Genomic DNA, 18,765 nt, shown 5'->3' on the forward strand with positions numbered 1-18,765 from the left:
AGGGGCAAAATAGGCTCAAAATTCCTTCAGATTCGTGATCAAGGCTATCAACTTCAACTTCAAAATTAACAGTTGTTTCGGTGTTACAATGAGTATGAAGATTAATTTTGTTTCGGATGGTAAAATGTTTCCTCAATATTTTGATGAAGGACCCCGCACATTTCTCATGAGAAATGGCTTCGCCGAAATTTTGATATGTTGTAGTTCTTGAAGTGCTGATTGAAAGTGTCCACAGCCAAAGCTCAGAATTGTACAGTTTTCGAGATGTAAACCTTTGAATATAGATTTTTGCCATTTTTTGCAGTTTTTGGTCATCAATCGAGAGCTCTCACTTCTGGTTGGGATAGAATTTGGATGTTCAGCAACCAGAATTAGTTTTACGAATAATCTTCTTCAGTAATAATAGATGCCGTCATCGATAATTTTTGATACACTGCTTCACACTATCCCGATAATCTGAGATGGTGATGCTATGACATTTTCCTCAGATAGGCTCAAAATGGATGATTTCATCTCATAGCATCTGTATCTTTCATACCTGAGAGTACTCTCCAGATAGAATGAAGGGCTTCAGGTGTTGGAAGCGAACTATTTTGCGCCGTAATATGTTTTACTAAAAATGGGGTGTTCCATGGCGAGTGGCGGACAGTGTATATCACTTCGGCCAACCCCATTCAGGTGGTAGGTGCATTTTGAGCATTTCCATCAGTCCTAAGAGTTTCGTCGTTCTACCTCGAATATTACGGAAGATACGGGGGTGTTTCCATGAGAAGTGAGACACACTGTATGGTTCATATTTTTTCAGACTCCAACTCTGTTTCAGGAATCAAAAAAATCATTTGGTGTGAGGGCATTATAGAACTCTTGTAATGAAACTATTGAAATGAAGATTTTTTTAGCTCGAAACAATAAAAAAAGGGAAAATATCTGAGGTGTCAAAACGAGGTACGAAAATTCGAATTTCGATGTGAATAACTGAATATTTCGTGGTGATATCTCTGGAAACGGAGAACATAATTCACACTTCAGTATTACAAACTTACGGTTTGGATAAAAGCTAATTATTCGATCCACAGTACGAACAACTGGCAAAACAGACAATAAAGATATGAGTTATGTAGCAGTTTGCTGGGTGAAAGAAGCTCCGGGAAATAGAGCGGAGGAAACAAATCCGTTTAGTTGTGTAATTAATAACCGACAAAACGTGAGTCTGTTTCCCGTTTCGATAACAATAAACGAATAACGGTTGTATATGAGGAAACTTTAATACCACATTAGCAACTTTGAAAGCAATCATTATAGTATCAGTTTCTGTAGTCGCCTTTAGGTATAAACAAAAGATAGAAGAGTTAGTGATAACGTAGAAAACGTCTGAGGTGACTTGAAATAATCGGCTCAATTTATCGTAGGTGTTCCAGAAAAAATTCTTCATGGAATGTACCGTGAATTTTTTATTCTTGAGATGAGAAATTTGAGATCTAAACATTTCAAATTTCTGGTTATTTTAAAAGTATTGTCCTTTTTAATGTCATGTGTTTTTGTAGTATATTGTTGTATATGTCAATGAATGTTTATTCTACTGTGTCTTATATACTGATTGATAGAGAATTTTGTGCTCTACGAGGTGGTCGCAAAAGAACCTGGTCTGGTCCGGTCAGCAACAGGACCGTAGCGAAAAGAAAAACCAGAGGGGGGAGGGTATCCAAATTTTCCCAACACCACCAGCAACATTTCCCATCTCACGAAAAAATGGAAGCCAAGGGATTAGTTATTACTATAATATATAAATTTTTTTAGTTAGCTATCCAAAGATTGGCTAAATGCTTATTTCTGTTAGGGTATGCACAAACAAAAATAAATTTTGGTAATTATAAAAATGATAATGGAAATTATTCTACTTTGGGCCAAGGTCCTTGGTCTTCAAACAAGACTCAACCTCTGACGGAAGCAAGAAACTCTTTCGAAGGTTCGAAATGGATGAACATGTCAATCTAACATACCACTATTGTAATATTCATGCAGTCATTGTTCACTGTGGTTCTGGCGTTGAATTTGGTCATTATCATGCTTTGGTCGAAGACGAAACGGACTGGTTTAAGTTTGACGATAGTCGTGTTCCGAAGTGTTCTGGCGATGTATTGAATCTATTGGAGCCTCTGGAAACCCCCTAAATTTTATTTTATGAGAGACAGGACATTGGCAGATCAAGATCTTCAGATGATGTGGTGCTGCAGGTTTTTCCGGGTTTTCCTGCAGCTGAAATAGCAAATGCGCCACTGGAATTAATGTCCCTCCGGAGCGCCAAATAATTTTTATTGTTGTTATTATGTTTTATTATATTTCTATAGAAGCTATTAAAGATTCTTCTACATTTAACGAATCAAAATATTCATAATAAATATGTTATTATCAATTACTTCTTGTTCAAAATTTAAAAATTTCCTCTAATGGAGTAGAAATGATATTCAGAATTCTCGGATGTATATACAGTGTGTAACAACGAAAACTTAACATAGCCGTTTTTTAATATAAAAAGTGAGATTTTTAAAAAAAGCTCGGACACGTCGATTTCTAATTGAAGGGGGACACCCTTCAGACTAATCAGATTATTTGTAGTACGCACCCCATCGGAGGGGTGCATCCGACCATCCTTATTTAGATAGGGAAAGTAGGTCGAGTGGCACCTTGTTTCAAAGGTCTTTCGAATACCTTCACAACTCTCTCGAAAGAACATTTTTGTAACGATTAGTTTTCGAGATAATTCGAAGTTGAAATTGCCATGTTAATAATACATTAGACAGACCACTCGGTAACTTGTATGCCTCAATAAAAAAATTTCGAGCAGTTCTTCTTATCAGTTTTTTCTTAAATAAAATCCCTTTATTAAAATCAATACCCACTCCTCTTCTTCCAGTTTTCATTACTACATCGTTCGATTGTTTTGTTTAAACGGGTCCTGTATTGTTATTTGTTCAAAAATGCCTTACACTACTGCTGGAAGGGTTTCAGTTATTGCTTAATTTTTTGGCAACGACCAAAATGCTGATGGAACATCAATTTTATTTAACGAGCAAAACCCTAGTAAACACCTAAGCAGAAATCTGGTTCTGGATTTGGTCACAAAATTCAGGGAGACAGGTTCGGTTTTGAATAAAAAAAGAAATGTGCAGAGAAGGGAAGTGAATGACGATAATGCGATTGGAGTGATTGGTCAAGTCATCGCCAATCCCACGTTAAGTACCAGAGGTTTATCAGCAATGGCCGGAATAAGCCATATGAGCGCATGGAGAATCCTTAAAAACCACAAATTCCATCCTCACAAAATTAAACTTGTTCGTGAACTCAATGAGGATGATTTTGATCGAAGACAGGAGTTTTGTGAGGGCATGAGTGAGAGAATAATGCAAAATCCCGAGCTGCTTTATAACATCTGTTTTTTGGACGAAAGCTCATTTTATTCAAATGGTTGCGTGAACCGTCACAATTGCCGTTATTGGTTGGATGAAAACCCAAGACAATACGCAGAAATACATACCCAACATCCTCAAAAGTTGACTTTCTGGGCCGGAATATTGGGCAATCATATTATAGGTCTATTTTTCATTGATGGAAATTCAACCAGTGATTCTTATTTACAACTTCTTGAAGAGGCAATACAACCTCGTATAGTTGAAATAATCGAACAGAATCCAAGATGTCAAGATGAATTTATCCATTTTCAACAAGACGGTGCACCACCCCATTATGCCCAGCAGGTTCGAAATTTTTTGAATAATCATTTTGAAGGACAATGGATTGCCAGAAGAGGTCCAATTGAATGGCCAGCACTATCACCAGATTTAACACCACTGAACTACTTTTTGTGGGGATATTCAAAATCTGAAGTTTATGCTACATAGCCAGCCAATTTGGATGAATTACGTCGTAGAATTATTGATGAATGCCGAGCTATAACTCCTGAGATGTTGAATAATGTAAGAGCAAAATTCGAACAAAATCTTTATTGTTGCATGGAGCGAAATGGCGCACATTTTGAACATTTGCTCTAAATTTCCTATGTGAGTTACCCTTATTAGGTGTTACTTTTTTTGTGTGTGCTTTAAAAACAATTATTGGGATTTATTAACCCTAAAACAGTTTTTTAAACTTTTCTGTGTCATCAGCAGTCAAGGAAATCAGCAGGTTGCATTCGTTCTGTAGGTGAGTTTTTAGTATGATTCACTTTTCTATCAGAAGCATAAAATATCCACGTCAAAAGGCAACCTACATAAGGAGGTGCCACTCCAACTAAAATGTAAGGGTGGTAACCATCCCCATTCCCCGAAAAAATCTTCTCGTAATAAACAAATAGTTTTTTACGAAATCAAATAGACACGTATTAGCAGGTTGTCATAAAAAGCAAAAATTAATTTTGTTAATGAAAGTCCTAATAAAAAGAGTTGAACTCAATAAAAATACCTTTAAATCTTCAAATTATCTCGAAAACTAATCGTTACAAAAATTTTCTTTCTGCAGAGATGTGAAGGTATTCGAAAGACTTTTAAAACAAGGTGCCACTCGACCTACTTTCCCTATCTGAATAAGGGTCGTCGGACGCACCCCTCCAAGGGGTGCGTACTACAAAAAATCTGATTAGTCTGAAAGGTGTCCCCCTTCAATAAGAAATCGACGTATCCGAGATTTTTTTAAAAATCTTACTTTTCATATTCAAAAACGGCTCTGTTAAGTTTTTGTTGTTACACACTGTATGAATATTAGAATTAATTTACATCAGTATGACACTGTTTACACTTGATAATGATACATATGAAGTATACCAGAGTTTGAAAGCACTCAATAATCTCCTTCAACGTGAAAATGAGTGATGATTCCCCAACCCATTGAAATTATTCAGAAGCATCCCATCCATCAAGATTAACCTGTCCAACATTATAATTAAATCTCATTCATCCCAAGTAATATAAAATCCTTTGAAGCACTTACCGAAAACATCCAAGCATCCCTTCTGCGATTTCAAAACAGGAGTATTTATTTGGCAGAGGTAGCAACCTCTGTCGGATTCTTTGACGGGCCTTATGCGCAGTTTCCAGGTTTCGGGATCGTCGTGGGTTACGCTGACACGGTTGTTGTGAGTTACCACTTTCGTGTGCAGACTGAGGATAGTCTGATCTTCCGCCCTAACCCAAGCGACCTGGAATGAGTAAAGAGAAATGAGGCATTAACCTGGAATGACGTTGAAAAATCGGTGGGGATTAGATGTGTTTTGGATCCGAGAAACAAATGAATCAAACAGAGATTGTACGTCAGGATACGTTTGTTAAGTGAATTGGTTCCATGTGAAGAGGTGATCCTGTGTTTGATGTTATTTTATCAATACATGCATTGAATGGATAATTATATTACCAGTTTTCTCACTGACAAATTTTGACACTAGTTGTTGCCGCAGCTTCATCGACGTAGGATTCGGTTTGTCACATTTAGTTTCGTGACATACAATTTTAACCAAATAGGTACCCACAATATTTTTTAATCAATCCAAAACTTCAGCTTTCCAACTTCAAAACTGATGACATTCAATACAGTCCCCCCCCCTTGGAGGTAGAAATTCCTTGTTCCCTTTCTTGATACTTATTCACGCTATACAAAGAACCTACCTGCGTATTACAATGCACTAGGTTCAGTAGCTTCGGCTGTCCGATAATAATAATAGAGTCCTTTGTGGGTATCAATCAGGTTTTCGGACCAAACATAGTTGTGAAACTGCGTTACAATGTGTTTTAACAGACTGGAAGAAAAGTACGGAAATGGATCAGTATACTATTGCAGTATTTCTTGACCTTCAAAGGAGCTTTGAAACTGTAGATAGATGCAGACTGATTAGAAAGATTGAAAGCGTAGGAATTGATGGAATAGTACTAAACTGGATCATGAATTATCTGAGCAATAGACAGCAAAGGTTGAAACTAGAGGAAGTTTATTCGGATGGAATGCAAAATAATATAGGTGTACCCCAAGGGTCTATTTTGGGACCATTGTTATTCCTCATATATTTAAATGACATTGTAACCATAGCAGAAGAATGTAGATATCACTCATTTGCCGACGATAGCCGACGACACTGTACTTTAGTAGTGAAGATGTGCATGAGTGTGTTGATACTATAAACGCTAGTCTTGAAAGGGTGGATATTGCTCTGCAAATCTGCTGAAGGTGAACGTAAATAAAACAAAATGGATGTTATAAGGGAAACATAGAGATCATAATAATGAAAACCTACTTCTACGATTGAATGACAGTAATACAGAGAAGGTAAAGAAATTTGTGTACTTGGGTGTAACTATTGACAGCACCTTGAAATTCAAGGAACATGGTGATCAAGTTATCAAAGCAATAGCTTACAAAATCAACTATTCAAGAAAATGTTCCCCATATATGAGCCAGTGCCTAAATTATTAGTCTACAACTCCATAATACTTCCACATTTGAATTATTGTTATACCGTTCTGTTTTTTCTCAATCAAATTGAAATAAACAGACTACAAAAGATGCATAATCGTGCTATGCGAATAATCTTACTATGTTCGAGGATAACACCCATAGCAAATATGTTGCAAACCCTTCAAAGACTACCAGTGAAGAAACTTTTCGAGTACCGCGTTCGATTCGCGTTCTCGGTGATGGCGCTTGATTGCTTAGACCGCCCCTCTACCCCCGCGCACCGTCCCACGCCGTCTTACAGTAGACGCGACGGGTAATGGTTATTCTTATCGTGATAACTTTTGAACACAGTATCGAGTTTTTCTGTACTGTTGATTTGTTTTATTGCTATTAACCTGACTTACTAATAACTAATTTAGTTGAAATACGATTAGAGTGGCACTTCACCTTTTTTTTTCATAATAGCTTCAATAACAATCTCATTTTGTTTGCAACTAAATCCACTAATTGTGGTTTGAGAAAAGTTCCTTCAAAAGGAATGTTATTGTTTGACAACCATCCTTGGATCAGCTTTCTTTGATGATGTTGTTGGGGCTGTATTGATAACAGTGCCTCGACCATAACTGAAGGCTCTTCTGAATTTATATTAATATACAGGGCTATTCAAATTCGTTTCTGTACATGGCGATCTCGTAAACGATAAAAGATATAGTGGCAAAGTTGCGTATTTTAGAGACCTATTCAATGATGTAACAAAATCGACTATAGCTCTTTCGATTCTGGAGATATACAGGAAAAACCAAAAATTCCCAAATTATTTTTTTGCCTATATCTTCTTTATTCGTAGACATTTCGAAGATCTGTCCACATTTTGCTATTGGCACTTGATGTAGGCTATCAGAATATGTCCATGAATTTTTTATACAGGGTGTCATCTGATTTGGGCCACCCCCATCTTTGAATTTTTAAATACGGACCTGTTTTTCTTTTTGTAGTTTTTGGATCGTAGACGTTCACTTCATACTGAGAAATTGAATTTAATTTTATATTTGGGGATGTTTCGGTAATATTTGATTATAATTGGGTGAATTATTCCCTTTTGAATTACGACCCTGGAAATTGGTTAACTCAGTTGAATAAATACACAATAGCTACTTTCACGTCTCCCTATGCACCATAGAGTTTTAAGAGACTATTTATTCATTTTTAGGCAACTATTCATATTTTTTCATATTTCCATTGCTCTGAGCGTTTTCTACAATGAACTTCAAATAAGAAAACCTTTTATGACTATCTGAAACATATCTACAATACGAATATATTATATTTGTTTTGATGAGCAAAAAAAAATAATAGCGATAATAATATCCAAAACCAACACTATAATTGTAATGAAAATTGAAATGAAGTAATTTATATACACAAAAAAATTAATGGCGCAATAAATGTTCGAATTGGAGTCCTTCCATTTCGAGACAAATATTGGGCCAATATGATGGCCTGCAAGATCACCAGATCTTACTATTTTGGACTATTTTCTATGGGGGACATTGAAAAATTGGATTTACGCTGGCAGAGAAATAGCAAATGTGAAAAACTCGAGATTGAGGAATTTGAATGATTTCGCAACAATGCAGCAAATAAGTGTGTTGAGGGCAATAAATGATTTGAAAAACCGAGTTCAAAAATGTCTCGAAACGGAAGGACTCCAATTCCAACATTTATTGCGCTACTAATTTTTTGTGTATATAAATTACTTCATTTCAATTTACATTACAAAAACCTATAGTGTTCGTTTCGGATGTTATTATTACTATCATTTTTTTCCGCTCATTAAAACATATAATTTATTTTTGATGTAGATATGTTTCAGATAATCATGAAAGGTTTTCCTATTCGAAGTTCATTGTAGAAAACGCTCAGAGCAATAAAAAAATTTAATAGGTACCTAAAAATGAGAAAAAAACTCTCGAAAAACTCTACGGTACATAGGGAGACGTCAAAGTTGCTATTGTGTTTTTATTCAACTCAGTCATCCAAATTCCAGGTCCGTAATTCAAAAGGGAATATTTCCCACAATTATAATCGAATATTACTCAAACACCCCGAAATATAAATTTTGATTTCTCAACATGAAGTGAACGTCGACGATACAAAAAATAAAACAAAAAATACAGGTCCGTATTTGAAAATTCAAAGATGGGGGTGGCCCAAGTCGGATGATACCTTGTATAAAAAATTCATGGACATATTCTGATAGCCCACATCAAGTGCCAATGGCAAAATGTTGACAAATTTTCAATATGTCTGCGAATAAAGAAGATATAGGCAAAAAATCATTTGGGATTTTTTTGTTTTTTCTGTATATCTTCAGAACCAAAATAGCAATATTCGATTTTTTCACATCATTGAATAGGTCTCTTGAATACGCAACTTTGCCACAATTTAACCGACACTCTATCTCTTATCGTTTACGAGATCCCCATGTACAGAAACGAATTTGAATAGCCCTGTATATGAATAAAATATAAATGAATATACGCAGATTTTATCAAAAAAATATTCAGTTTTGAAAAAAAAAGGCTTACAGTTTAAGAGTTATTTTCGATTCGGCAACGTCTGAAATTTTACTATCAGTTGAGCAATTTACAAAATGAAATCTGACTTGATTCATCGCTATTGAACGCATTTACAAAATTTCCAAAATTACCAAAAATGACGTTATTCTCTTCTTAACGCCAAGCATTTTGGGAGACTTATTAAGAGGGGCTGACATGTGAGGCTGAAATGAAAGTGAGCTGTCCAGGAGTAAACATAAGTCTTTTATTTCTGTAACATTATTGCGATAAGCAATGCGAAAAAAAGCCATTTTTGTGTTCACTCTTCATTGCTTGTTCGTAATTTTTTGCCGAAAACAACACTTTAATGTCTCGGCCACCTTATTCACCAGATTTCCCTCTGCGACGTTTTTCTGTTCCAAAAATTAAAGACACCCATGAAAAGACGGCATAGTAAAACGATTACAAAGTTCAAAATATATTACTTCCTACTTAGATTTTTCTGTGTTTTATCATTGAAAAAAGAATTTTGTGGCCGACCAAGAGGCAAAAAAAATTATACACGACCAAATGATTGAAAAATATACAGGGTGCTATTGAAAGAGTTTATTCCCTTTCAACCCTGTATAGATATCTCCATTTCAAATGCACCACCCCATGAACAACCGAATAGCACCGTGAGCAATGATTCCGCAGTAAAATAGATACCATAATTTTTTTCAAATAAGATTAAATTCGATAGTTCATTTCCACTCGATCAATCGATATCGGTGAATGTATCATCTGATAAACAATTAACCACCCTTCGGGTAGCTACCTCGATATAGATGAGATTGGAACGTGATCAGGAATTAGCTGTGGCTCTACACGTGGCCCGAATGAAAACATGGTCACGTTTTGGATGACAGACAAATTAATTTCAGGTAGTGGATTGGTTTTCAATGAATACTACAAGACATCCTCATGATTGTTATGGAGTACGTTTCATTTTCTGGCCTGTGAATAAGAAAATCATTTCCGTTATGCTGGGTGTTTTTTTAAATACGGTACCAAACTCCGAAAGGTTGTGCGTTAGGCTGTTGAAAAAGTGTGACTATGAGGTGATGTACGCGTTTTTTAACGTGGTTTCCCCAGTAGGCTTATTCCATGGATCAGTTGTGATCCTGTACAATTTGAAACTACTGCAAAACAATGGATATTAGCAGAGATTGAAAAGATAAAAGTTGAAAAACGTTGTGAAATTCAATCGTCCGAGTCGTAACTTTCAAATTCTTCTTCTTGTTTTTCTTCATCTTCATCCTGAGTAGATGTAAACTGCGTTAATAGCGATGTCGCCTCCTTGGAATCAAACGGATTCTCCACTGTTGGTGATTCAATATTAGAGCACGATCGGCCCTGACAATGTGTACATGCCAGAGAGCCAAACAGTCCGGCTTTTTTGCAGTTTTTCCGGGGTAGGTAAGTGAAGTTTGGAATGGTTGTAATGAATTGTTGACTAACTTCCAACCCCAGTCTTTAGGGTCTAGCTGATAACAAAGCAACGCTTGAACTTAAGCAGCAGCTGAGGTTGGAGGAAGACAAGGTAATTGTATTTGTTTTTTACTTTTAACGAAACATGTGTATCTACAGGGTGTAACTGAATAAGTGTAAAACATTCAAGGACGTGATTCCTCATCAAAAAAAAGATAGGATCTTTCATAGGAAGAAATTTCATTGGAACTTCCCTTGTTAAGATACAGCCCATTGAAGAAGGAACATAACATTTGTAAAACAATTTTTTTCACAAGCACTAAAAAAGTTACAATATTGAAATTAGCCTGACGTTTTGTACTACCAAAAAGACACTTGGCCATAAATTTATTTGGTTTACCCCATGGTTGTAAGAGGTGGAAAACGCAACCCCTAAAATTTATTTCCAATATAACTTTTTTTGTCTTATTATTTGTTTACCATTTGAAAATTTATTTCCAATAGCCTGTTTCATTCTAAACAAAAAAATTCTCTTGGGTTTTTTGCCCAAGATGTATCTCTACAGAGATACATCGTCATAAATGAGAAAATATGAAACTAATCTATCTAGTGGGTCGCTATTAGCGATAGTGATAATTAAATTGGTATGACGCTGTCAGTTTGTGAATTTTCGAAATTGAATTAATACTAATTGTGTGTTGTTGTTCTGTTCTTAATTTTTTACTTTGATAGAAAGAAAGAAAGAAAGAAAGAAATGCTCTACTGACTACGATATGCACAATATACATGGGTAGTACGTCAATTTACAAAGAGTGTTGAAACATCCCGTGATTTATATAAACACATACTTATTCGCAGTAGACAAAGACAAAAAATATACAATTATGTAAAGAAATAATATATATATATATATATATATATATATATATATATATATATATATATATATATATATATATATATATATATATATATATATATACAGTGTCACCGATAAAGTCCGCATCAAATGGGAAACTTTTTTATTTATCGTTTTATGTGAAATTTGATTTTGGCAGTAGATTTTGCTTAAGAAATGATGTCAAATGGCGTCTACAAAATAGGTCACGCAGTAGACAAAGACAAAAAATATACAATTATGTAAAGAAAAAATATATATATATATATATATATATATATATATATATATATATATATATATATATATATATATATATATATATATATATATATACAGTGTCACCGATAAAGTCCGCATCAAATGGGAAACTTTTTTATTTATCGTTTTATGTGAAATTTGATTTTGGCAGTAGATTTTGCTTAAGAAATGATGTCAAATGGCGTCTACAAAATAGGTCACGTGATTTCCTCAACCTGTCAAAATTGACATTTAAAAAAAGAAACATCAAAAAATGACATTATTCTTCAAAATATCCAAAAATATCAAAGGATAAAAACATTTTCTTTTGTAATTTTATACTCACACAAACCCATAATAAGTATTTTATATTTTCACTATTTTTCCGCATTCCTGCTTTTTCTACTTATCAAAATTTAAGCACACCTGTACTAAATCATTTATTTCAACTAAACTCGTCACCGAATTTCTTTTTTTGTAATATAATTATATTTTAAGAGCCTCTTTGATGTTAAAAACAAATTTTGAAAAATAAAAGTTGTCAAACTTGATGCAAAGTTCATCTAGTTTCAACGGGGCTTTCCAAACTATACAGTACTTGAGTTTTTTAATGAGCAAATGGCGTCACAATATGAATTAGAACAAAACGGAACATTAGGAAACAATATTTTAGAGTGTTTATTGTTTTTTTAACAAAAAATAGAGTGGAATTTAATCCTAATTAAAAGGAACTGAAAATAAACATGTACCTATACCTAATAGCAAAAAAACACGAAAAAAAGACTCACGACATCAAATACACTACATTTCTGTATGTTTTCCATCGCGTTCTATGCAGATAATTGTCCTTCTTAATACATCTTCTATTGAGTTGCTGATACTCACAGGGTTTATGTTTAAAATAGAGTTTCTAATAACAGTTTCTAGGTGATTCACGTCACGAAAAGGTTTTTGTTTATAAACGATTTGTTTTAAGTAACCCCACAAGAAAAAATCTAGTGGGGTTAAATCTGGCGACCTAGGCGGCCATATTTGCTCCATATTTCGCCCAATAACTTTGCCCCTAAACATTTCTAATAGTTTCTCTTTGACTTGTCTTGAACTATGAATAGGAGCCCCGTCACATTGATACCACAGACTGTGTCTTATTTCAACCGGCATATTGTCCACTATATCACTGATCTCAGTATTCAGAAATTGCAAATAATCCTGAGAAGTTAAATTGTGTCTGAAAAAGAATGGTCCCATTACCTGATTATTTAAAACACCGCACCACATATTTGTTTTAAATGAATATTGGTCCCGACATTCTATCACAAAATGAGGATTTTCCTGAGCCCACCACCTACAATTCTGGGAACTGACTACGCCGTTCGATGTGAAGGTAGCTTCGTCGGTCCATAGGATTTTGTAAGGAAATTTTCGGTTTAATTCTACTTCTCCTTGGTACCAGAAAGAGAAATCTAGTCGAACATCGAAATCTCTTTCCTTTAAGGTATTTATAAATTTGGGTTTGTAGGGTTTGCATTTATTTTTATGTAAAATTGCTCTTACGCTTTCTCTTTTAACGCCAGTTCTATCTACAATATTGGTAATACTTGATTTTCCCTGTTCGATAACATCCAGGTAGACAGCCAACTGAACCTCATCATTATTGCGTGATGGATTATGACGTTTTTTAAAAGTATTTTCAACTGAACCAGTCAGTTTAAGTTTTTTTAAAATCCTACTTACAGTGGATTGCTGTACATGTCTACCAGGATATCTTGCGTTAAAAATATCAGCCACTTGTCGATGCAATGTGTTTTCACCACAAATTAGCACAATTTCAATTTTTTCTTGTAAAGATAACATATTATTTTAATTTTCATACATTACATTGAACTAACGGGCATTAATTTATTCAGTGACAGTGACGTTTTCTAAAACACATTATGTAGTTTCATATTTTTTCACAGCCTACCCAGTTTTTTCAAATTAGTGTTGTTAGCGGAGTAGGTAAATGTAAATACTATGAGTTTTTTTCTTTTATTGAATGGGCTTCAAGAATCACGAAATGATGTTTCCTAATGTTCCGTTTTGTTCTAATTCATATTGTGAGGCCATTTGCTCATTAAAAAACTCAAGTACTGTATAGTTTTGAAAGCCCCGTTGAAACTAGATGAACTTTGCATCAAGTTTGACAACTTTTATTTTTCAAAATTTGTTTTTAACATCAAAGAGGCTCTTAAAATATTATTATATTACAAAAAAAGAAATTCGGTGACGAGTTTAGTTAGAATAAATGATTTAGTACAGGTGTGCTTAAATTTTGATAAGTAGAAAAAGCAGGAGTGCGGAAAAATAGTGAAAATATAAAATACTTATTATGGGTTTGAAACTTGGTGTGTGGGTATAAAATTACAAAAGAAAAGGTTTTTATCCTTTGATATTTTTGGATATTTTGAAGAATAATGTCATTTTTCGATGTTTCTTTTTTTAAATGTCAATTTTGACAGGTTAAGGAAATCACGTGACCTGTTTTGTAGACGCCATTTGACATCATTTCTTAAGCAAAATCTACTGTCAAAATCAAATTTCACATAAAACGATAAATAAAAAAGTTTCCCATTTGATGCGGACTTTATCGGTGACACTGTATATATATATATAAAAATATTGCCTCCAGATATTCACTTACGGAATAAAAACAGTTATCAATGAGTGTTTTTTTAATAACTGTCTTGAACGCATGCAAACCAAGACATCTTGCATTCATATCAATTTTATTGTAGAGGCTGAGATTCAATGTATTAGAATGTGATGATTTCAATCTCAACTTTAGTGGTCGCAACTGGCAGCCACTGCGTGTTGGATAGCTGTGAAAATCAGAGTTTAGCTTGAACATTTCTTTATTTTTATGAATTTCAATGAGAGTTTGATATATGTAAATACAAGGTAGTGCCATTATCTTATGTTTGATGAAAATTTGCTTGCATGATTCATCAAAACGTGCTCCATCGATGATTCTCAGTGCTCTCTTCTGCAGTCGAAATGCTCGTATAGCCTGAGTGGAGTTACCCCACAGCAGGGTTCCATACGATATGTGAGAGTGAAAAAGGGAGTGGTATGAGATAAGCAGTACATCAGTACTGACAATTTTTTAAGTTTGCGTAACACAAATAGCTGACTGGACAGTTTGTTGCACAAACTATCAATGTGGCTATTCCACTTAAGACCGTCATCAAGTATTATTCCCAACAGTTTGGCAGTTGACCCATTGGTAAGATTTTTGTTAGAGGAGAATGTGATGGTTTGGGTTTTATCTCTGTTCATTTTCAGTTGATTTGTGTTGAACCAGAGTTCTGCTCTAGATTTCGTGGCTGTTATGTTATTCACTTGTTATTAAAATGAGGAAATGGCTGATATGCATTACGTTTACGGTCTATCGCAGGGGAATGGGTTAGAAGCTTCTAGAAGATATGCTGAAATGTATCCTCAACGGCAGCATTTTTCACTTTGAATAGTTGCTCGAATTAATCAACGATAACGAGAATATAATTCATCCGACAAAAGAACACAGGATTGTGGTCGCCATCGAGAAGTACGAACACCACAGCTCGAGAAAGCAGTACTTAATTTGATTGAAGAACGACCTACTACCAGTACTAGAAATATTGCTTTCCAGCTAAATGTTGATCATATGACGGTATTTCGAATTTTAAAGGAACAACTCTTATACCCTTACCATCTGCAACGAGTACAGGCACTGTTACCGCGAGACTTTCCGAACCGTCTTGAATTTTGCAATTGGATGCTTGAAATGATTAGAAGAAATTGTGACTTTCTGAAGACGATAGAATTCACAGACGAATGTAGTTTTTCTCGGGACAAGATTATTAATTTTCATAATTACCACATATGGGCTGATGAAACCCTCACGCTAGTGTCAAAACTAACCATCAAGAACAGTTTTCTCTTAACTTGTGGCTCGGAGTTATTGGGGATGATTCAATTGGGCCTCATTTTCTACCTCCTCTATTAAATGGTGAGGCATACGTTCAATTTTTAAGAGAAGTGCATCCAGTACAGCTGGAGGAAGTTCCTTTAGGCGTCAGAAGGGATATGTTTTTATGCATGATGGAGCTCCCGCTCATTTTAGTCAAGTCGCATTGCTCACGTCAACATTTAACTGAAACATATGCAAATCAGTGGATAGGTCGAGGAGGACCACAGAACTGGCCCGCTCGATCTCCGGATCTCAATCCTTTCGATTTCTCTATTTGGGGCCATTTACAGCATTTGGTTTATCGTACCCCTGTTCGCGACGTAGAGGACTTAAGAAACCGCATCATCGATGCGTGCAGGGTGATCAGAGGGACTCCAGGAATATTTGAGCGAATACGTGGCTCAATGCGCCGACGTCTAGACGCATCCGTAATGTCTGAAGGTAGACATATTGAACATTTACTATGATTTCTACATGTTGTGTGTTTCGTTATTAATAAATTCGTTTTGTTCATTACCCTTTAATCGTTGATTACAGGTACTAACTACAAAATAACAATAAATCCAGTTCGCATTTATGACGATGTATCGCTGTAGTTGTTCGTAAAATAATTTTTTGCTGCGAACTGGTTTATTTTGGTCAAAAAACCCAAGAGACAATTTTTGTTTGGAATAAAACAGACTATCAGAAATGGATTTTTGAATGGTAAACAAATGATAAGACAAAAAGTTACATTGGAAATGAATGTTAGGGGTTGCGTTTTCCACCTCTTACAACCATGGGGTAAACCAAATAAATCACTGGTCAAGTGTATTTTTGGTAGTACAAAACGTCAGGTTTATTTCAGTATTGCAAAACTGTTATTTTATCCCTCCTGTAAAATGCAGATGTCGTATCACAGCAGAGTTTTTCCTGGTTTTAAGAAGAAAATAGTTTTTTCAGTTGGAGTTTGAGCAGTGAGTAATACAAGTAAGTCTACATCTTCACCAACAACAATAGCTGTATTTGTCAAATTTAATTGCTCTATTGCTGTTTCAATTATCAATACGTCAGCATGATTATTAGCTCGTTTAACCAATATAGTTTCAGCAGTTAACTTTTCTTTCAACATTGAAATGAACCGAGACTTGTGAGTATTCGTAAAAAAAAATTGTTGACTGGTTAGAACTGTCATATTTTCATTAAATGAAATATCAATTGATGTAGATGATGTAGATGTTGTGTAAGTTACAATAACTGGTAGAAAAATATTTTAACATACATTACAACTACAGAGATGTATATACGTGGCGTACTCATGCATATTATGACGATTACAACTTTTATTTCTGACCGGGATATTATAAGCTTATATCGTCATAGTTACGCTATCAATAAAGAGGGTCATAACTCCCTTGGGACATTATAGATTTTATAATTCCCTCTACCTTTCACAAGTAAAAATAAATAGAAATGAAAACTGAACCATATTTTATTTATTCACGTCATTACAAATAATAAATGTACAATTTTGAAATGTTCCCTGAAAATTACTTCCGCCACTGGAAACAATTTCTTCTTTTGTATGGCTGGAGCTTCTGTTCACTACAGTCGAGGTACCTGCCTCTTCTGATGACAAGGTAGACAACATACGCGCCGTTTTATTTCTCAATTCGATGAAAATTCCTTACCAGTTCTTGAAAATATGTCAGAAATACAGTTTCATTGACATCTTTTGGCATAACATTTTTCCGTGTCAGCCAGTCCAGATATATTTTGTATTCTTTTTGGTATACGGCTTCACTTTTCGATGGAATTAATGATTCTCTTGCTTGTTCAGCTTTTTTCAAAATATCCTCCATTATATTTGGGGTAGAAAACACGTTTTCACCGCAAACACAGCTTGATAACAAAGTTCTGTTTATAAACAAGTAACATAGCAACAACCTAGCAACAAGAAAACTCTACTATAATCAACGGTACCTGATTCAAATATACCGGGAAGGTAATGAATTGGTACATTTTTCCGTTTCAAAAATGAACAAAATTTTATTGAAATCGGTCAGAAATAAAATTATCTATGTACCACGGGAATTAATGAGCCTTAATAACCTCAGGCAATTGCTGTCCCTCGGGCCAGAGGCCCTCGGGACGCAAACTTTGCCATCGGTAATTAAGGCCCTCCTAATTCCCTTGATACATAAATAACTATTACAACTTTTTGAATCGTTATATCCCAAAAATGGAGCCTCGTGGAAAAAAATTATTGATACATTTTTTGTAGATAATTTTATGATCTGCAATTTTTGTTTGAAGTATTTTTATGATGAAACTTACCGTTTTTTAACCTTTGGGGACCAAATTGAATTTTTAATCAAACAAACAATCTCACTGATTTTCAGCTAGGTGGGAATTTAGGTAGCTTTACTCGTATTTATTAGTCTAATTTGTCCGGACTACATGAAAGAACGGCGTTTTGTGAAGATTGAGGGGATAAAAACCGAATCTCTGAGAGAGCTTAAGGACATACCAAGAAGTGCATATCAGAACTGGCTCGGGGATTGGAAAAACGCTGACAAAAGTGTATTATATCCGAGAGGGACCACTTTGAAAGGTTCAAATTAGAAATTAAGGAATAAATAGATATATTTTTTTGAGAAAAATGAAAATTCACCCTATTTTTCGAACACACCGCATACTAGGTACATAGGAATCGACGTTGAAATCACAGAAAAAACTTTTTTCAATTCTGAAGCAAATTCATGGAATAAACCCTGCAAATTAGAATCAAATGGCTGTTTATACAAACCGTTTTCCATTCTAAGAATATTTCGAAACCACCTGCAGTCGTATATTTCGTCCATTATTCTGTATAATAATGAATGAGCCAAAAAGATTTCAAGATTAAAGATTTTTATTATAGGTCATCATTTTTATAATTCCTCAGTGTGAGGATGGATGCTGAAGTAACTGAAGTACTTCTGTTGCATTTTCTATCTACCACCCAGGGTTATATGTATATCTATATACATACATTTCCATTAATTAATTTACAGAATTGATGAATATTGGGAATGATGAAGAGCTTGCTGAACATCGTTTATGTTTAGCTGAATAAATCGAGAAGTTCGGAATTGAACATAATGAATGTTTTGATTGCTTCTTTGAATGTATTGAGATTGGAATTGTTTCTT

General features: G+C 34.7%; 1 protein-coding gene across 1 annotated transcript in view; it reads right to left on the reverse strand.

Moving 5' to 3' along the window:
- The window catches only part of LOC111516201 (lachesin), a 278,815-nt gene that overhangs the window by 107,736 nt on the left and 152,314 nt on the right, over nucleotides 1-18,765 (reverse strand). Inside the window, exon 3 of the mRNA XM_074178727.1 lies at nucleotides 4,984-5,191. Coding sequence (XP_074034828.1) covers nucleotides 4,984-5,191 — 208 coding nt within the window. The remainder of the gene's footprint in view (nucleotides 1-4,983; nucleotides 5,192-18,765) is intronic.

The sequence above is a fragment of the Leptinotarsa decemlineata genome, unplaced genomic scaffold (genome assembly GCF_025532065.1).
Source record: "Leptinotarsa decemlineata unplaced genomic scaffold, Ldec_3_MD MMD2_tig00004307_RagTag_RagTag, whole genome shotgun sequence".
In the NCBI taxonomy this organism is placed as follows: Eukaryota; Metazoa; Arthropoda; class Insecta; order Coleoptera; family Chrysomelidae; genus Leptinotarsa; species Leptinotarsa decemlineata.